The sequence below is a fragment of the Labeo rohita genome, chromosome 8, assembly GCF_022985175.1.
Source record: "Labeo rohita strain BAU-BD-2019 chromosome 8, IGBB_LRoh.1.0, whole genome shotgun sequence".
In the NCBI taxonomy this organism is placed as follows: Eukaryota; Metazoa; Chordata; class Actinopteri; order Cypriniformes; family Cyprinidae; genus Labeo; species Labeo rohita.
Window position 1 is genome coordinate 18,356,188 of NC_066876.1, and position 22,163 is coordinate 18,378,350.

Here is a 22,163-nt window from a genome sequence, read left to right on the forward strand (position 1 = left end):
TCAAATTCTGATTGTAATATTTTATTTTTAGTTTAATTAACAATAATATCACTTACACAAAGACCCATTTATACTGTAAGTATTCCTAAAATATGTGTGCAGTATTAATTTATATTTATGTTTCATTTTTTAATAATTCTGTTAGTTTTATTTTAATTTAATTTAATTTTATTTCAGTTTTAGTCATTTTAGTTAATTGTGTTGCCAGGTGACATTTCTATTTTCATGTTTTTCAAATTTAATTTAATTTAATTTAATTGCCAAATTCTGATTTTAATATTTTTTTTAGTTTAATTAACAATAACATCACTGATACAAAGACCCATTTAAACTGTAAGAAATCTTCAAATATGTGTGCAATATTAATTTGTAATCTGCAAATTGTAACATATTACTTATTTATTTATTTATTTATACACATTATTTATTCATCTTGCATCCTTCGGGGTCGTGGACCCCAGCTTAAAAAACCCTTGAAAAAATTAATTAATTAATGTATTGAATTCACAAGTACTTGAATAATATAGCCGTTCTTTTCCACTAGCTAGATCATTAGCTTGTACCAGCCTGGCAATTCATAGCTGTCCACTTTTTGCCCTTCTCAACCAGCTAAAAATGGTCATTTGTGCATTCATGTTCATGCATTCACTTTTCAGTATTTTCCTAAACAGGTTGCCATGTTTGTTTTAAGGATAATGACTGACATTGTGGAGTCCTAATGAGTATTTCTTGAAGCGTGACTTCATTAGAAAGTCTTCCATTCTGTTATCCAGGAGCTTCTCTCTTTCTCTGGCTCTGCTCTCCTGTCTGGTGTCGATGTCCTGGCAGCAGTTTTCTCATTTTTAATTGGTTGTCATTTCTGGTGCCAGTGTGTGATTGAGATCAGGTGTGTGTGGGTGGGATTAAATGGCTGATGTAAACCATCATATTTATTGCTGGCCAGGTTTGACCACCTGTTCAGTCCACTGGCACAGAAAGCGAGTCACCCTTTCTAGTTCAGATCTTCATCAGATGCCCGTTACCTGACAGAATCTGCCACATGATAGAGAAGGGATGCCAACTCATGGTCATTATTTTCACCAGCGCTGTCTCTGCCCGCCACACTGGCCGCGAGCACCTATCAGAAGAATAAAAATATCCCTATGAAAAAAAAAAAATCCCCCACCCGCTCTCTCATGATGTGTGTCTTTCTCATTCTAGTGAGTCTGTTCAGTCAGAGGCTGATATCCGCCAGTGTGTTGGACATGATTTGTGGCCATTTGAGTAAACTGATACACACTAACTGATCTTATCAACCCACAACCGAGACATTGCGTTTTAGTGTAGGGGTTATACTGATTACACACACAAACACAGATAAAGACCCGGGAGTTTCATAAAAGCGTCTTCTTTTAAGAGAAAACTCAACAGATTCTTCTTCTACTAATTTTAGACATGTTCCCTCCTGAATCTCAATTCAGAGTTCAACATTATATGTTGGGCAGCTGTGAGAGAGTTTGGAGTCATCTTTGTCCAGTCTGGGTTTTCACTATATTTGAAGCTTTGCATTTCCCTGTCTATATCATTGATCTTGTACATGGGCCATTCTGTGTCAAATCAATCAAATTTCGAAAACTTCCCTGACTCAATTTTTTTCTGTAGAAAGACAAACATATATAGTTGAGGTCAAAAGTTTACATACACCTTGCAGAATCTGCAAAATGTTAATAATTTTACCAAAACAGGAGAGATCATAAAGGACGTTTACATATAGTCCACAAAAGAGAAAATAACAGCTGAATTTATAAAAATGACCCTGTTCAATACATACACTTGATTCTTAATACTGTGTTGTTCCCTGAATGATCCACATCTGTGTTTCTTTTTTTTTTTTGTTTAGTGATAGTTGTTCATGAGTCCCATGTTTGTCCTGAACAGGTAAACGTCCCGTTGTTCTTTAGAAAAATTCTTCAGGTCCGACACATTCTTTGGTTTTTCAACATTTTTGTGTATTTGAACACTTTTTAACAATGACAACATTATTGTGAGATGATCTTTTCACACTGAGGACAACTGAGGGACTCATATGCAACAATTACAGAAGGTTCAAACACTCACTGATGCTCTAGAAGGAAAACCTATGCATTAAGAGCCAGGGGTGTAAACTTTTGAACAGAATGAGGATGTGTACATTTTTCCTATTTTGCCTGAATATCATATTTTTTTCATTTAGTACTGCCCTTCAGAATCTACACAAGAAACGTACATGTTTTCAAAAGTTTTCACCCCCAGCTCTTAATGCATTGTGTTTCCTTCTGAAGCATCAGTGAGCGTTTGAACCTTCTGTAATAGTTGCATGTGAGTCCCTCAGTTGTCCTCAGTGTAAAAAGATGGATCTCAAAATCATACAGTCATTGTTGGAAAAGAGTTCAAATACACAAAAATGCTGAAAAACCAATTGACTTTCGCAATCTTTGCTGCATTGTATGCAAACCAAGAGGGTTCAAAATGGGAAAAAAGCACTATTGTGGCATTTGCCTAGTATTTGGATGCCTATACCTCTGTAAGCTTTAGAGATTCTGCTTCTTAAACTTTCCCTTTGGTGTCTTTGTTTTAAATGCCCTTACCTTTAATTAACTTTGACAGCCCTAATAATACATTTTGTAAAATATTTTTCCACTTGCTAGCACCGCCTTGTGGCCTTTATAGTTTGATAACCTCTGATGTAGCAACTTTGTGACTTTGTAGATGGTGAAAATATTGTCAGGTCAGGTAAAAATCTGAACTACTACATATTTAATCAGACAGGTAACTTCAAAACAAATTTTTATTTACCAGCATAACCTGACATGTCAGTATTGATTACTGCACATTAGGCCCCAGAGCTTCTCAACATGCGCATTGTTCATTGATTTTAAAGACTGCTGATAGATTAAAAAAATATACTTATGAGTGCTGATGCATTAATATCTTTTGACATTCTTATGCAGCCTTGTGTTCAGATATGCAGATTGTTCCTTTAGGGGAGAGAGAGGGAGAAAGAGAGAGTAGAGGGAGAACAGTAGAACTACAAACACATTAATTTTATAGTGCACAAAGCAGCACAGCTACCAGCCTGCAGCATTTGTTACAGGACTGGAAAACCTGTCTGAATAGAAGCAGGAAGGGAAGATGAAAGCGGCTTTAGGTGATGGGTGAATATTCTTTGATGCCTTTTGGTCTGTCGGTCATAATGAGGTCTGCAATGCAAAAGTTGTACGGATATTTGTGTGCGTGTGTGTGTGTGTTTATTTTTTGTGTTGATTTGTAGCTAGTGTTTGAACTTAAAACATTACATGAGGTTTCTGACATGGTATTATCGTTTCAGTCTTGGCCAACCGAATAACCATTAGGCCATGGTTGAAAATACTGAATGAGAGAGAGACAGAGAAAGCGAGCGAGTGCAAGAGAGAGGTTTGATATGGACATATACTGTATTTGGGGAGAAAATGAAACAGAAATGTCTGCGTGTGATGATGTCACCATCTGCAAAAATTCCAGTGGGACTAATTAAATGAATGGAACGGAGACACTGCCTCTGTCTTTCTCTCTAAATGTTTAAGATGCAGCTGCTGTACAGTGAAACACTAACTGGGTTAAAAAAGCCTCACTGCATGTATAAGCTTAAAACGGTTTCACTGTGGAAACACTCCTGCTCCCTCTCACTTCAAATATGGCTATTATACCTTTAAATGGGTGCCATCTTACCTCTGAAATTCAACTTGCACAAAACAGTTCACAATACAAACGGATAAAATACTGTAGCTCTATCTATTAATCTCAAAATACAACTTTTAACATTCAAATAATGCCCTACATGTTTCTGTATTGCTAAAATACCGCCGTTGTATCTCTGAAATACTTCTGAAATGCAGTAGGGGGGAATGGGGTAAGTTGAGCCAGTGGGTAAGTTGACCCACCACCTGTATCTTGGTGACTTTTACTGTCATGTGATGTATTTTGGAAACACCCATCATTTCTGACAGACTGTGGTAAAGGAGAAACACACAAAAGGAGTCGAAGACTTTTACTTTGAAAACTGTTAGTCAAAGTATAATTTTAGCATAACAGATCTAATGGCTGTTACATCAAAGTAAATTTATCCAGGTCTAAAAATATTTACGATGCATATAGGTGATTTAGCAACATATAAAACCACGCAAATCAAATATTAACCTGAATTGGTAAGCTAGCTAGTTTTTTTTTTTCCAAAATGCCAGCTATGGGGTAAAGTGAGCCAAATGCTGTGGGGTAAATTGAGCCAGCATACCATAAGAAACTGAAGTTACGTTAAATCTCTGACATATAAACTGGTATTTTAATGTGATATTACGCAACTGGTTTATTTATTATATACATAGGATTTGTAGTTTATTTGATAGGGGCAGTTTACAAGTGCACCAAATTCTTCTATGATAAGAACCAGAAGATACTTTTCATCACATTATAAACATATATATCTTTCCACCTATTGTCTCTAATGGTCTGTTCGTCCTGAAATTACTTTAAGTACTTTCATTGTACTTCTGCCTTATTTTTCCTTATCTTATTCTGAAATTCTGTGTAAAATACTACAGTTAGTTTTTTAAATACTGTCTTAAACCTCTGAAATTCTGCTGCTCTATTTATGAAATGTTGTCCTATACCTTTAAAATACAGCTACTCTATCTCTGAAATACTATCTTGTACTTTTTTCCCAAATATATATAATCTTAAAGAGACAGTTCACCCAAAAATGAAAATTTGAATGAAAGTCATTAATTACTCACCCTCATCTCATTCCAAACCCGTAAGATCTGTGTTCATTGTAAATTTAAGGTTGAAACACAGATGTCACATCGACTAATTTATCAATGTCCTTACTACCTTTTCGGGCCTTGAACGGGTCAGTTGTGTTGCTGTCTATGCAGGGTCAGAAAGCTCTTGGATTTCATTAAAAATATCTTAATTTGTGTTCTGAAGATGAGCGAAGGTCTTACAGGTTTGAAAGGACATGAGGGTGACCAATTAATGACAGAATTTTCGCTTTTGAGTGAACTATTGCTTTAAACCCTTTATACACAAATACTGCATTTCTGTTTCTGAAATATTGCATCTATGCCACAAATTTCTCTATTTTCTCTATCACACTACAAACTTTAACACTCAAATTCTGCCACTGTAAGAAATACTGCCCCTTCTATCATCAGTACAGCCTTCCAACTCTTAAAAATACAAAACACTGCTGATTTAGTGTAGTTGTGGTGACAAATGAATGCTTTTTTTCATTCTTTTGGACGGAGGAAAAAGTGAGTAAAAAGTTTTTCTGAATCAGTTGATCAGAACAATGTTTTTTCAAAGCACACTTCCAACCATTCTCTCGCTCTGCTTTATTTTTCACTTTTACAGACTCATTTCCAGTGTACTTTTGGCCTGAAAAATAACAGTACATTTGTTGCAGCTGCAGGCCTTTGTTAGCAGAGAACTGGAAAGTAAATAATTGAAAAAGGGAGGGAAAACATTAAAGGAAAAAACAGCATATATCACTACAGTGATTATATATGATAATTTACATCCGTTTGAAACTCTTTTTCTGAGATTGAAAACAAATTGCAAAAGCTAAATAGCTAGCAATTAAAGTCTTGCTGGAGATTTGCTAGTGATTAAGCTTGACTGGTATTAATGCAGAGACATGCTGATGACGCTAGCCAGTGGGTGTTTGGCAGTGTTTACTGAGAGCTCCTAAAGAACTAATGAACACAGCGGAAGTTTAGCCATCAAAGAAGAGCAGCCAGAGCAAACAGAGATATACACACACTCAACTCAACACACATTAACATCACAATGCCCTTCTTCTGTGTGATCAATTTCAAAAGGACAAAGTTAGGGAGTATAATGAAGCTCAAATGGGTATTATTTTACAATTTTGGCTGATTACAGTCTAAATTGATTATAAATTGCATCTGTTTAGACAGTAGTACTGATTACAGAATGAAATGTTAAAGAGATGGTTCCCGCAAAAAAGAAAATTTTGTCGTTTTGTGAACCCATAAGACCTTCGTTCATCTTCAGAACACAAATTAAGATATTTTTGATGAAATCCAATTTCTGTCCCTGCATAGAAATCAACGCAACTGACACAGTCAAGACCCAGTAGTAAGGACATTAAAAACTATTAAAATAGTTCATGTGACATCAGTGGTTTATGAAGCTACAAGAATTTTTGTGCATAAAAAAAACAAAAATAACTACTTTTTTTCTTCTTCTCTTTGTCTCCACACGCAGGTGTCGTTGCACTCTCATGAATGGTGGCAAAAAGTGATGCAAAAGCAGTGTTAATTTTGACAGGCATTTTTTATTTAGTCTTAGTCTTTATCTCGAGACAAAAATGTTTAATAATCGTAGTCACATTTTAGTCATTCATAGTTTTAGTCTAGTTTTAGTCGACGAAAAGTCATTACAATTTTGTCAACTTTTAGTCATTACTTTTAGCCAAAATGTAGTTACCAACATTTATTTTGGTAGCTATTTTATAGTCTTCAATGCCAAATCAATTAAGCTTATGAGAAATTTGAATCAAGGATTGAATTTGGGAAAACTGGAATAAATTATGACAATTTTCATTTCTGGGTAGAGATACAAATTAAATTCATTTTTCAGATACAGTAGGTTTACTTAACATGTATACATTTATTTAACATATTTTTTTGGTTATAATTAATGACACAGATTGGTATTTCATTAGGAATACTGTCCCTTTAAGACGGAAGGCATGCATGTAATACTGACACATTCAGTTTTCACCCACCTGTTTACGTTCACTTAAGCCATAACTGACTGTATTTACGTGAGATACTCAACACGATGGAACTTTGGACTACTTTGTGTGTATTTGAGAACTGAGAACCGATCATGCTCTGTATGAAAACTGAAGAAGTGGAGTGTGCGCCAGAGAGAGCGCTTCTATCGCCGCTATTCCGTCTATCCCTTCACTAACTTTAAGTTAATAGACAACGAATTGTGACTCCCGGGAAAAACGTCTGGTCACCCTATCGCTGAAAGACAAAACAGTTAACTTAGCCTATAGGATGTATTTTGAATGTCCCATAGTCCTCAAATAACATTCTAGTCCCGTCTTGTCTTGTTAACGAAGACGCGGCATAAATTTCGTCATAGTTTTTATCATCAGATAGCAGTTTTAGCTCGTCAACATCTCTTCTCAGTCACAGAAAAAATGTTCGTTAACGAATATTTTTCATTGTCGTCTTTGTTGACGAAATTTACACTGTGCAAAAGAAAAGAAATTGTTGAATAAAGTAGTTATTTTTGTTTTCTTTGCACACAAAACATATTTTTGTAGCTTCATGACATTATGGTTGAACCACTGATGTCACATGGACTATTTTAATGATGTCCTTACTACCTTTCTGGGCCTTAAATGTTTTAGTTGCATTGCTGTCTATGCAGGGTCAGAAAGTTCTCGGATTTCATCAAAAATATCTTAATTTGTGTTCCAAAGACGTGTTGGAACGACATGAGGGTGAGTAATTAATAACAGAATTTTAATTTTGGGGTGAACTATCTCTTTAATATTGATTTGTTTTATATTTTTCTATGTTAAAATACTTCTGTCCCAGCTTAATCTGCAGTGTCTGCAAGTAAACCCAAAAAAGGTTCAAGCACTGATTTGTTTGCCTAAACAGTGAGGATATATGAGTATTTGGGAAAGGTTTGGTGCCACTAGTGGTGCAGAAATAACACACTGCAGATTTCTGTGTATGATGTGAGAATATAAATGGCAGCGACAGTATCTTTTTGTGTGTTCATGGCCGACCACCTGCACACTGTAAAACTCCCTTCAGGCAGGGGTTTTCCTGCCCACCCCTCTGCTTTAAACAGGAGAGATTTCTAGTGAGCTCTGCTGGTTGAAAGATAATTAGTGTGCTAAATCTGCATAATTTGACACATTCCCACAGCGACTCATAGACTTCCCTGAGCCAGGCAAACTATTTCCAAAACACCCCTTTATGTTGTTTATCTCTCTTTCTTCCATGCTTTTTCCCTGTCTAACATTTCTCTTTTACCCAACAAAATCTATCTTTTTTCAATCTGCTGAATATCTGTTAGCGTCTGGAGCTTCATAAGAGTGTGTGTGTATGTTGTGCACCGTGAATGTAAAGAAGCAAATTCATTATTAAACTGATACTAATCAGAAGAGCAACTCACAGGCCTCCATTACAAAACTGCAGGGGGGAATAACAGGGGAGAGTTCACTAAGAATGAACTGTGCCAACTAATAATGTCATTTATTTCTGCATGCTGTTAGTGTTGTGTTAGCACCCAATTCACTAAAGGAATTATGCAAATTAGGTAACGGTGCAAACACGCCCTAAAATTAGTGCTGAATGCAATTTGCACAGTGCAATTCCCCATTTTGCAGGGCGATTGTGTATTCTAGATTGTGGAGGATGCAGAAACTACTTTACAGCATTGCAGTCCAGGCACTTGAATCAGCTCTTTAAAATGCAGATTCTCATCAATGCCTTGTTTTTGGATGTGTGCCCTGTTATAACGCTCTTCTCATCATTTTATCATCATTGGATGAGTTACTGCTGCCATGATCAATGGAAAATGTACACAGACTTCTCTTTGTGAGAGAACTCTGTTAACCGTCCATTTTGCACGGAAGTCTAAATGATAAAAGTGTGCTCTTATTGGTTGGCTGATACTATTAAATGCTCTCACATGATGTCTTCTGAAGTTACTCTCACAAGTGTTATATGGAATTATAGACTAATGCTTATGGTAATAGCATAAGCACACACAACTGCACACATGCATAGAGTTTGTTTGTACTGTTTACCCTTCAGATGCCAGTACATTGTAAATAAACGGCCTGCTTTTATTTTCTCTCCAAATGAAAAGCGAGATAGTTCACCCAAAAATGAAAATCCTGTCATTAATTACTCACCCACATGTCGTTCAAAACGCGTAAGACCTTTGTTCATCTTCGGAACACAAGCTTTCTTTTCACAGAGCTTTCTGACCCATAGACAACAATGCAACTACCATGTTTAAGTTTCAGAAAGGTAGTAAGAACATCGTTAAAATAGTCCATGTAACATTAGTTGTTTCATCCACGATATTATGAAGATACGAGAATTTTTATTTAAAGACTGAACTATACCTTTAAATGTCTGTCTGAGATAAAAGAAATGGGAAATGAGAAGAAAGCTAAGCAGCGCTTTTTCTTTTGCAGAGTCTAAACCAATAGTCTATGTAGTTTTACGATTTAATTCCATTAGTCCCGACACAAACATTCCTTGGAAGTGTCAGTTATTTTCGGCCAGAGTCAAATTGTGAGGAGGTTGGAAGGGAATTGACTTTGCTAATTAAAGGTTAAACCGCCAGATGACATCATATGCTAAGCAGAAGTCTTATTTTACAACAGATGTTTGTTTTTGTTTTTTTGTTTTTTTGTAGAAAATACTTTTATTCCACAATAATACATTAAATTGGTCAAAAGTGAGGGTGAAGATATTGTTACAAAGATAAAAACAACCCAGCACTGGGTGAAATATGGCCAAACCTGGCAACTGGGTTGTTCTGAGCCAGCGGTAGGGTTAAATTTTTAACCCAATCCCTTGGGTAGTTTTATTTAAATCAACAACTGTTTAAAAATTACTATATGGCTGGCTTAAAATTAACCAAAAATAGGTTGTAAATGAAAAATCAGACACATAATTACTAGAGACATCAGCAGTAATTAAAAGCAAAAACGTTTATTAATAAGACATTCAAAAATATTTATTTAATTATTATTTATTCACCTTATTAATAAATGTTCATTTCCAACCTATTTTGGGTTCATTTTAAGCAAGAAATATAGTAATTTTTAAGCAATAGCTGAGTTAAATAAAACTACCCAGAAGCTGGGGTAAACATTAGGGCTGTCAAATGATTAATCACGGTTAATCGCATCCCAAATAAAATTTTGCATTTACATAATATATGTGTGTGTACTGTGTATATTTATTATGAATATATAAATACATACACATGCATGTGTATATTTAAGAAAAATTGTATATTTTTATATTAAATATTTATATTTATATATAAATATATATATATATATATATATATATATATATATATATATATGTATAAATATTTAAAATATGTGTATGTGTGTGTATTTTTATACTCATAATAAATAAATGCTGTCTATGCAGGGTCAGAAAGCTCTTGAATTTCATTAAAAATGTCTTAATTTGTGTTGCGAAGATGAACAAAGATCTTACAGGTTTGGAATGACATGAGGGTGAATTTGCATTTTATAAATATATATAAATAAATATACACAGCATGCACTCATATTTTATGTATATACAAACTTTTATTTTGGATGCGATTAATCGCGATTAATCATTTGACAGCCCTAGTAAACATTAAACCCAACCGCTGGGTCAAAAAAACTCAATCACAGCATTTTTTGAGAGTGTGCAAAAATCAGTACCAACCTCAACCACTAGAGGTTCAGTATCTGCCAGAAAACCCCTACACACCCTTGAAAGCTCACTCTCTCTGTAAGTAATTGTATAATTCAGTGTTTTGGAGCACTCAGCATTGTATCAGAAAACATTCAGGAATAACATGATGACATTTAGATAGCACTGGAGGAAAGAAGGAGATCCCCTCTAGAAATGTGCAATCTAATAGTCTTTCTGATCAGTGTAATGCTCATGTGCTGATATGCTTTGTGTGTGTGTGTTTCAGAATGCAGGAGCGGGCGGTACAGAGGGTGTGCGTGTGGCTCTTGCTGGTGTTTTTGACCCTTCTGTCTCTCTGGGGTCATCTGTCGGATGCCTCCTCTCACCGCAGTCACATTGGTAAGTCAAGGTCAAGGTTCATTCGGTCAAGTTTGTTGTTATTGTTTCATCTTCATTTTAACCTACAGTGTTGATTATTTTAATGAGCCGTCTCATTAAAAAAACAGCTTCTGTGGGTTGCGTGAAGTTAGATTTGGGGCGATATTACCATAAACATCTTCATTTTGTTTTTAAAGATCTGAAGTTTGGTTCTTGTGTCTATCTGTGTAAATCTGAATGAAATAAGCACAAACCAAAGGCAGAAAGCAGCATGTTTTTGTAGACAGCTCAGTGGTAGGTGGATGCTTAGATCAGCTTAAAATAGTCTGGAGAACGTTGTCTATTTATGAGGAGAAGAGCTGATGGACCGCAGGACACTGACGTCTCTGGGGTCACGTAGAGGCTGCTGCAGAGTGTTCCAGTAGAAAGTGATAAGAGTTTATTTGTCATAAGCACTTGTTCTTTTATATAGTAATTGAAGATGATATTGATTCTGATTTATGCAACTGGCTGACACTTTCTAAAGTGAGCTGCATTGCATTCAAGAGGTACATTTAGCAGTTTATTGATTCCTGAGAACTGACCTCATAGCCTTAAAAACTATACTTCTGATTAGCCAAACGCAGACACTACGAACATTTGGGATTGGTGAGACTTTTTATTGTTTTTTAAAGAAGTCTGCTCAGCAAGACTGCATGTATTTGATAAAAACAGAGAGAAAATAAGCAATACTGTGAAATATTATTAAAAATAACTTTTTGTTCTTAAATATTTTAAAGTGTAATTTACTCGTGATGTCAAAGCTGAATATACAGAGAATATATAGTGATAAACAAGAAAATAGTGATTCAGTGATGGAAACTAAATTTAATTCTGCTATAAAGCAACTCTCAAAAGACAACAGTTAACAGTCATTATTTAGTTGAAATCAGTTCATTGTTGATTTAGTTAAGTTCAATAACTGTGTAAAGTCCATGAATTATAGAATGAGTTTAATTTATCTGTAAAGCAGCCCTGGAGAAAACAGTCATGTCGTCATGCAGGCAATTCAGTAATGTTGCCAAATATCAAGTGTCCCCAACTAAGCAAGCCAGAGGTAACAGTGGCAAGGAACCCAAACTACACTGATAACAGAAATGGAGAAAGAAACCTTTGATGAATAGCAACAATAAAAAACCAGCATTTATTTCAAATAGAAATCATTTGTAACAGTAGAAAACTCTTTACTGTCACTTTGGATCAATTAAACATGTCCTTTCTGAACAGAAGTATTTGTTTCTTAGAAAAATCTCAGAATTTTAAAATGGTAAATGGTGTAATTTCTCGTGTTTTGTCATATGCTTTAAAGGAGACCTATTATGGTCTTATGTAATATAAGTCTCAGATGACCCCAAAATGTGTCTGTGAAGTTTCAGCTCAAAATATCCCAAAGATCATTTATCATATGATTTTGAAAATGATTTTGAGTGGAAACAGAAACATGCTGTTTTCGCGCATGTCTCTTTAAATGCAAATGAGCTGCTGCTCCCCGCCCCCTTTTCCAGAATAGGACTGTGCCTTTACGACTCCTACCTCAGATACTCTTTTTAAAAAAACATTGTTTGGTTTAGATGATCATATCTATCATGTTGAAATTATGCATTTTAATTATATATATTTAATTTAATTATATATATCATATTAGTTTAAACTGATATACGTTTTTTGAGCATACACATCCGAAGCACACGCACAGAAAGTGGCTGTCACACGGCATGTGAGTACTAAAGTTCTCTTTCAAGTCTTACTGCGCTTAAACTGTGAAGTACACACAAGTTTATGCTAAAAACACACAAAAACAGTCAGTTATTTTTGTGAAGGTTAACAGCTAGAAAAAAACTGCATGTTTATATTAGATCAGTGTGGCAGCAGCGTAATATACAGTAAATAAATCAATAAATCCAGTGCTCTCTTGTCTCTGAGGCTGGGACTCTAAATAGTATGACTGTACAGCCAATGACAGAACAGTTAGCATGCTTTGCTCAAACTTTTGCCATAACGTTAGAACTGGTACACCATTGCCGCTTGCAAAAACACAATCGCAGCGCCATGGGTGAAAATATGCAGATTAAGGGGTGGTATTATTATAATAAATTCCCCTTTCTACGTCGTTCGGATTTCACAGACCGTTTTTCCACAAGCTTGCAGAGAAAGGCTTAAAAAAAAAATAAAAATACTGAGTTGTTCTTTTTCACATTTTCTGAGTTGGTAGATGCCCCGGGGACCTGATTATAACATTTAAACATTAAAAAGGTCAGATTTTCATGACATGTCACCTTTAATCTATAATTTAACTTAACTACCATAAATCAGCAGTACATCAAATGTAAGTTTTGTTATTTTTTTATTGATATGTTCATCATGTTGCAATATCTACCTGATTTTCTAGACAAGCCAGTGATGCAATGCAGTGCAATTTACTGTTTTTTTTTTTTTTTCAAGTGTATTTGTCCATTAAAGTAAAATGCTAGTTTTTTAGAAGTGACAAAAATAAACAGACCATTTTCCATCTAATTTTCATGATGCTGTCAGAAAAAAAAATGTTATGAGGAGAGTGGTAAACTTCATCTTTTTCTGATTTGTGCAGTAATTTCAAGCTACTTGTCTGATACTATTAATACGACTTGTTTTAAAATGAACCACTCTGGTAAAGTGTTGAACTTCTGCACTGCTTGTTTCTTTTCTTTTGTGATGAGCAGATTTCATTTCTTGACAACATGACTCACTCATTGTGTGAACTTCTCTCATCTGTCGCAGCAGAATGGTGGCTCATACTATTTTTTGAAGAGGGCAGTGGGAACCACAAATTGAAATATCAAAATGTCACATAGAGAATGATTTGTGAATTTATTGCTTTTATTATCATGTGAAAATACTTCTAATTAATTATACAGCATACAGCTAGGCTCCAATAATCACACAGTGTCTGTTTACAGCCATATTTGTCATTAGAAGACAAAATCTGTGTGGTTTTGTTGTCCACAGTCTTCCCTACACAGTAGTTTTTCATTTTGATTGGATGAGAAGTTAAGCATGTGAGCCAATCAGATGTGCAAAATAGTTCAGACAATCAGTTAATTACACACTACTGCTAACAGGTCAGAGCAAGGTGACTGAACACACACACGGTAAACCACTGGGAGGGAAAAACTAATAACTCTAAACTCTTCTTCTCTACGAGCAGCAAAAGCTTCAGGGACAATGAGCTAAATGAGAGTGAAGTATTTGTTTCACACACACACATACACAGGGAATATAGCCAGAAAGTTTGCAGCTACTGTAGGTCATTCTTTATGAGGCTCATCCTCTCAATAAAACTAATATCCCTGGAGAGAGAGAGAAAGAGAGAGAGTAAAGGAGGGAGAAGGGATGCAGAGATCCATTGAAGGGCATAAAGAAGAGAAAGAGACAGAAGTGTGGAAAGAGAGACAGAGACAAATGAGTGTGTCATGAGATGAAACACAGAAGGAGACACGGCTCTTGTGGATGACTGCAGTCCTGAGCTCTCCTGCCCTCTGTGTGTATGCCTGAGTGTGTGTGTGTGTGTCCTGTGCCCTTCTGCCCTGTAAAACATGAGTCTCGCTCTGTCTGTCTGACATGTCCTAAACCTGGCCAACCTAAACAAGACACTGAGACCAGTGACATCAAAACTATGAAGAGAAATAGTTCAATTCAGTGGGGATGGTGTGTCGCAAGGACATAGAGGAAAGAGTTTATAAATGTGCTAGAAGCTTTATCGCTGAACAAAACAGTGGAGGAATGTCTTAAATTGTTGCATTAGTGAAGTGATTTATTGGGAATATTCATTCTGAATTGATTAAATTCTGCAAAATTGTATTAGCAATTTAGTTCATTAAAGATTTATGCAAATGACCTGCCTGAAAAACAAAATACGTAGTTAAACACAACTGTAACAATGCATTAAGAGCCAGAGGGTGTAAACTTTTGAACAGAATGAAAATATGTACATTTTTCTTATTTTGCCTAAACAGCTTTTTTTCCCATTTAGTACTGTCATTCAGAAGCTACAGAAGGTGCAAAATAAGAAGAAGACAAAATAAGTTAAATTTACCCTGATCTTCAAATTTAAAAAGTTTTCAACCCCCAGCTCTTAATGCATTGTGTTTCCTTCTGAAGCATCACTGAGCATTTGAACCTTCTGTAATGGTTGCGTATGAGTCTCTCGGTTGTCCTTAGTGTGAAAAGATGGATCTCAAAATCATACAGTCATTGCTGGAAAGGGTTCAAATACACAAAAAGGCTGAAAAATCTAAGAATTTGTGGGACCTGAAGGATGTTTTTTTTAACAGTGGGCAGTTTAACTGTTCAGGACAAACAAGGAACTCATGAACAACTATCACTAAACAAAAAACAGCTGTGAATCATTCAGGCAGCAACACATTATTAACAATCAAGTTCATTTAAGTATTAAGTTCATTTTTATAAATGCAACTATTATTTTCTCTTGTGGTCTTTTATGTGAAATATCTCATAAAAAACAACATGCATTTTGTATGATTCCTCTTATTTTGTTAAAATTACGTTTTGCAGATTCTGCAAGGTGTATGTAAACTTTTGACCTCAACTGAATGTGTTCCATGCTATATCTTAGTCTAATAAAGTGTGTACAGTAGCATTGTAAAGTCTGGAAAACATAGTGATTTGGATGGTCTATGTACAAATTTCAAGTTGCATATTTTTTTGAATAGCAAAATACTTAGTTAAACACTGTTTTCCATACCTCTCATTTTATCTGTTAATGTAATATGTAGCAGTTGTTTGAAAAAACTTGTTTTAGAGAATTTATTCATTGGAAGTTTGGAGATGAACCAATTTGAGTTACTGTGTAGCATATCCTTTTTTTTTTTTTTTTTTTTTTTTTGGTAATAGCAAAATGTGGATCATAACTATGTTAGTAAAGTTTGACAAACTCAGTGATTGTGGTAACTGCATAGCATACTGAGTCTTTTTTGTAACTACATACTTTGTTAAATGCTGATGTTCTGCTGCAAACGTTTTGGTACACATAAATGGCAGTTACAACACAGTTTTTACTGTTATTTAGTATAAATTAAAGTTTAACACTATCTCCCTAATTGAGAATTATTCATTCAAAAAGCCATATTTTGAGACAGATATTAGCATCAAACAACTACTTTTCTAATTAAAATATGTGACCCCGGACCACAACACCAGTCATAGCTGGAAAGCTGATTAAAAGCTTTCCATTGATATATGGTTTGTTAGGATAGGACAATATTTGGCTACAACTATTTGAAAATGTGGAATCTGTGGAATCTATCTAAATATTGAGAAAATTGCCTTTAAATTTGTCCAAAAAGTTCTTAGCAATGCATGTTACTAATCAAAAATTACGCTTTGATATATTTATGGTAGGAAATTTACAAAATATCTTCATGGAACATGATCTTTACTTAATATCCTAATGATTTTTGGCATAATAAAAAATCAATTAGTTTGACCCATACAATGTATTTTTTGTCTAGTGCTACAAATATACCCTTGGTTTTGTGGTCCGGGGTCACATATAATCTAGCATGTAAAGATTTTTGCCTGCTTACACAGCTTAAGTGTAGCTACTATTTGTTTGTAGCTTGTAGTATAGCTAACTCGTTTTCTACAAGCAGGTTGACTGCAGTTTAGCACTCAATTTCAAGTAGCTTTGAGCTTTAAAGTTGCTTCCTCAACACTGACTGTGTGTTTGCGTGTGTGTGAGGGTCACATTGTCACACAGCTCGCTGACCGATGGTGCTGTCATGTGACAGAACGGAAGCGTTTGGTTTTTATGATTTCTGTCACCCCTGACCTTGTTTTATCCCCAATCTGCCGCCTGCCTGATATTCTCTGTCTCTTTCTGTCTGTGTTTGAACATCAACAATAAAACCAGATATTACGGAGTCACATTCTGTTATGTTGAAACGTTGATCTTTGAGATGCCAATGTGCGTTTTTTATGGATTTTATGTTTATAAATAGAATTGAATGGTGACAAAGTAAATTAGCACTTAACGTTTGTCAGCATGAAGCATATTTTACATAGTTTTCATTTCAGTCTTTTAATTTTAGATCATTTTCACAAATGAGAAATGAGAAAACACTTTTCTCATGCATTTCTCACACACATATACTCTAAATATTCCAAAGCTGTTGTATTTCTATTGATGTATCAGAGCTCCCTGGTTATTCAACCAGTATATGAATTTTTGTTGTATGAGGTCATAATTTGCAAAACAGGCCATTTCAGACTGTCTGACAAAAGAACTAATTCACAACCTCATTTGCTTGAGTTCTAGCATGAACTCCATGCATAATTCTCTGATATGTGTTAGCTCTTCCTGTGACTGTTCACAGCCTGTCCAAGACGCCCATATGGCCTGTGAGAGACACAGAAGGAGAATTAAAAATGTGAAACTTTCAAGCACGCTGCTCCGTTTCATCTGTGGCATAAAACATGTAGGTCACACCACCATCAAACCCTCCCAGAGCTCCCCAGCCTCATTCAGTTTTATTCAACCATCTTTTTTCACCACTTTTGGGCTTTAGAGTCGCTATTTTTGAAATCATGTCACTTCGGTAGCAAAGCTATTGTATTCATTACATAGCAGGGAAGCGATGACGAATGTTACATTTTCTCAAGAATATTTAATCTAATCATACGTCCAGTATTTTATTAAGTTTTATTTGAAATATTATTACAATTTAAAGGGATAGTTCACCCAAAAATGAAAATTCTGTCATTAATTACTCAACCTTATGTTGTTCCAAACCCGTAAGACCTTTGTTCATCTTCAGAACACAAATTAAGATATTTTTGATGAAATCTGACAGCTTTCTGACCCTAAATGTAACAAGCTACATTTGTTATGTAGGGTGCAATGTAGCTACTTTTAGCTTTCAGCATAGCTTAGCTAATTTTCAGTGCTTAAAGTATTTTTATGCAACCCTTGTTTCATTAATTATTAGCGTTCACTTTCAATTTCATTTAGATTGTGGCACCCTTTTAAGCAACTGGCTCTGGGCTCCATTAGTGTTTGATTATTCAAAACATTATTATTATATGCTTTATGCTTTTATTTATGATTTGCTGACTATAATTCTAGCAAGGCTGCTGCTTTAGAAGAGAAGTGCCTGTGGCGGCTCTGGTCATATTTAATACTCTTGCCTGTGATTGGTCAAAAGAGGCTTCCCTAAGTGTGTGTGTGCTAAAAACTAAGCACTAGAGTAAGTGATTTAAAATGGGCGTTTATGAGTGTCTTAAGCAGGCTGCTTTGAGCTTGATGGGTGTTTATGTATTCCATCAGAGCATGGTGTTTAATCTCTGAGCAGATGGCAGCAAGCTCACACTCTCCATAAACAAAAACAGCTTCCTATCCATCAGGCGTCCTGATTACCGGCGAATCAAACATGTGTTTAGGCGGAATTCTGCATGAGAAAAGGTGCTGACACATTATTCTTATAGGATAAAGAAAAACATGCTGATACGTGTGATTCCTGTGCTCACATTGTGGAGGTGTTATTTTGAGAGTGCTGTCAAAAGGGAACTTTTACATAACATTTTCATACCTTACCTGTGAACCTGCTAATAGATAGAAATAATGTTTTTAATATTATGTCTTCCAGTGCTGAGAAACAGTACTTAAAAATTGCTTTTAAGGTTTGTTCACCCAAAAATGAAATTCTGTCATTAATTACTCATCCTCCAATGTCAGTCCAAACCTGTAAGACCTTTGTTCATCTTCAGAACACAAATTAAGATATTTTTGATGAAATCCGAGAGCTTTCTGACCCTCCATAGACAGCAACGGTCCTACATTTAAGGTCTAGAAAGGTACCACTGATGTCACAGGGGCTAATTTGTTCGATGTTCTTGGTACTTTTCTGACCCTTAAATGTGGTAGGACCCTTGCTGTCTACGGAGGGTCAGACAGCTCCCGAATTTCAGCAAAAATATCTTAATTTGTGTTCTGAAGACGAATGAAGGTCTTATGGGTTTGGAATGACATGAGGGTAATTAATGAGAGAATTTTCATTTTTGGGTGAGTCCTTTAAGAGAATATGGAAAAACAGACTGACTAGTTGGAAATATTCTCTCCTCATGTCCAGAAATGAAAATTCTGTCATCTTGTATTGACCCTCATGTCATTCCAGGAGTTTGATTAACAGGCGATCTGACCAATCATAACGCAGAATCTGCTATTTTGTCCGACAAACCCCCCACGCCCCCAACCGCAGAATTCGCTATTTTGTCCATATTGACATCTTTCCACGGTTGAGACAACATACCATCTGATGTTCATTCATGTGTATTTCATGCTGTAACTAGCAGGGACAGATCAAGTCACATTAAAAAGCTCCAAAAATGATCTTTATTGTTTGAATTTCTTTAAAAAATTACAAAATTTGAAAGCTGAGACTTTGTTTCATACCAATAGTAACCTGCTCTGTCTTGTTCGTTGGCGGATTGTCAGTGTCCTCTTCGTTCTGTCATGTATTTTTTACTGCATGATATGTGGTGTGACAGCTGAATTCGCCTCAAGTTCGAACCGCATGTGAACTGATTATCTTTTCCTCTTTACTACTAGTTATAGCATGAAATGAACATGAATGAACATTAGAGTTAGGTTGTCTCAACTGCAGAAAGACGACTTTGACTCTCCTGTTTGGTTTGTTTGGACAAAATGGCAGATTCAGCATTTTGATTGGTCAGATTGCATGTCAAAATTTAAAAGCTGAAACACTGTATGATATTAAAAGTAACCTGTTCTGTCTTGTCTGTTGGTGGATTGTCAGTGTCCACTTTGCTCTGTGATGTATTTTTTACTGCATGATGTGTGGCGTGACAACTAAATTCGCCTCAAATTTGAACAGCATGTGAGCCGATTATCTCGTCCTCTTTGCTACAAGTTATAGCATGAAATTAACATGAATGAACATTAGAGTTATGTTGTCTCAACTGTGGAAAGATGACTTCGACTCTCCTGTTTGGTTTGTTTGTCGGACAAAATGAAGGATTCAGCATTTTGATTGGTCAGATCGCCTGTCAATCAAACTGCCGAAGGGTGAAATCCCGCCCTACATTCTATAAGCCATTTCACTCGGACATGTCACAATAGGGAAGATAAGATTATCGCAACTTCCATTTCATGCCGATTTTAAATATCAAATATACAGTCAAATATATACAAACACATTCATACAAAGTGAACATATTGCTTCAGAAGCTGTATGGATGAATCACCTCTATATCCGTTTTGGAGCTTGAAACTTTTGAACCCCAGTGACAAAAACAGCTCAAACATTCTATAAAATGTCTTGTTGTGTTCCATTCTTTATGACAGAATTGTCATTTTCGGGTGAACTATTCCTTGAAGTAAAATAAAAGCAGCATATTCTTACATTGTACGTACAACTTGGTGAAGGGCTTTCTGAAGAGCTTTGTTTAACTGACAAGAGCAGTTTAAAAAACGAGAGAGAGAGTGGCATCTCCTGGGACATTTGCCGTCACATTCTCACTAGGTGGTTTTGTATAAATGTGCTGACCCCTTCCACAGGACCTAAGGGAGATCGGTCACACCGCAAATATGTATTTCAAGATGCAGATGGAGCCAGCACTCTGGGACAGCATGCTGTCCTCTGACATTTGACGAGACTCTGGATGACAAGACGGAAATGAGGAAGAGATGAGTGCAGAGGGAAGGAAGAAACACAGAAGCGCAGGATGACAGGAAAGGGGAAAGGTTCCATTCCCCTCAAATTGGAGCCAAAGAATAACATCTTCAACTTCAACGGGATTGGACAGCCGTCAAAATGTCACTTTTTTTTCTCTTTACCCCTCCTTTTGTCTCTCTCAAGGGTCTGAAGTGTATTGGAGAATATTTGTTTGAGAGTTGGCTGTTTGCACTGGGAGTTTGACTGAGGTGTGTAAATGTGGGTCAGGCTGAGAAGGAAGGAACACTGACCTCTGGATTATTGGAAGAGGCCTGACCACAGCAGTCAGGTCGTGTGATACTCATGGTTGCCCATGTTCTCTTCCTGTTTATTCCCACAGGCCTCTGTCTGACATTTCAGAATATTTCAGAAACCACAGCCTATCTGCATTCTTTAAACAGGACTTAAACAACAAAAAATAGTCACAAACATGTGGGATTGCATGGCATATAGTATAAAAAAAACAATACTGCAGAATCAAATGGTATGTGTCAGCATTTTGGTTCAGTCAATGCGAAATGAAGTGTAAAAATGTATTGATTAATACAATACCCCCATACTTTCTTTCATAGTTAATATATAAATCCAATCTAGGTGGGATTTCATTATTGCAGATTTGAATTGATTTTTTAATTGCAGTTTGAGAAATATAGAATGTGTGAGAACAATAACATTGTCCATTGTCTATATTCCAACCTTATGAAAACGTATCTGTGAGAACTTTTTCACAAGACGCCATGTACGCTTTGTGACATATTTGATGTGAAATGTCCACAGAGTGGCACTAAAACAGTATTTGTTTGTTTTTCCCCAGAACAGATGAAGGTACATTTGGTACGTTTTATGTGACGTTGGTTTTGTACGTGTCACCGCAGTTCTGACTTGAAATGTCTGTTGAGTGTCTGTTGACCTAAACCAACCAGATATTATGAACAAAACTGAACGTGACATAAAAACCCAATCGCAAGCATGCCGTTTTAGCTTGTTTTTCAGTCTCTCATCTTTTAGCTCTTTTATCTTAACTCATGCTTTTCATTCGATTCGTACCCAAGGACACCGCATCATAAGTCCAATTCCGTGCTGGCTGAGCTACCAAGCAAGTGTGTTATTTCCGGAAAGCGAAATGTAGGGAGCTGTGATGGTACATTTACACGGGGGGTCGGGGTCAAAGCTTGACGGAGGGCGTGGCTGAAGTTTGGTGCTGACCCGACCGTCATAGTGACAACTGCCAATCACATTATTTTTCTGGTGTTGCATGAACGTGACTGGCTAGCGTCTGCACTTGTATATTTGCATAAGGCGATCTGATTGGCTGACGCCTGTGTCGCTACTTGAAAAGTTCAAGTTTTCAAATTCTGCCGCAAGCAACGGCAACGATGCAACGCAACGGAACCTGGTAACGCTTGACGTCACTCCATTCAAAGTAAACGAGAGGTGTTAATGCTGATGCCCCGTGTGAATGCACCGTAATCGAAACGGTGTATGAAAACAATTAGAAGTGCTCGCTGTTTTACCGCCTCTAGTGTTC

At 36.1% G+C, this 22,163-nt stretch overlaps 1 protein-coding gene across 1 annotated transcript in view; it reads left to right on the forward strand.

The window, feature by feature from the left end:
• The first annotated feature begins 10,777 nt into the window (after nt 1-10,777).
• tafa3b (TAFA chemokine like family member 3b) overlaps nt 10,778-22,163 on the forward strand; it is a 37,530-nt gene continuing 26,144 nt past the window's right edge. Inside the window, exon 1 of the mRNA XM_051116534.1 lies at nt 10,778-10,889. Within this exon, the coding sequence (XP_050972491.1) occupies nt 10,778-10,889 (112 nt within the window). The remainder of the gene's footprint in view (nt 10,890-22,163) is intronic.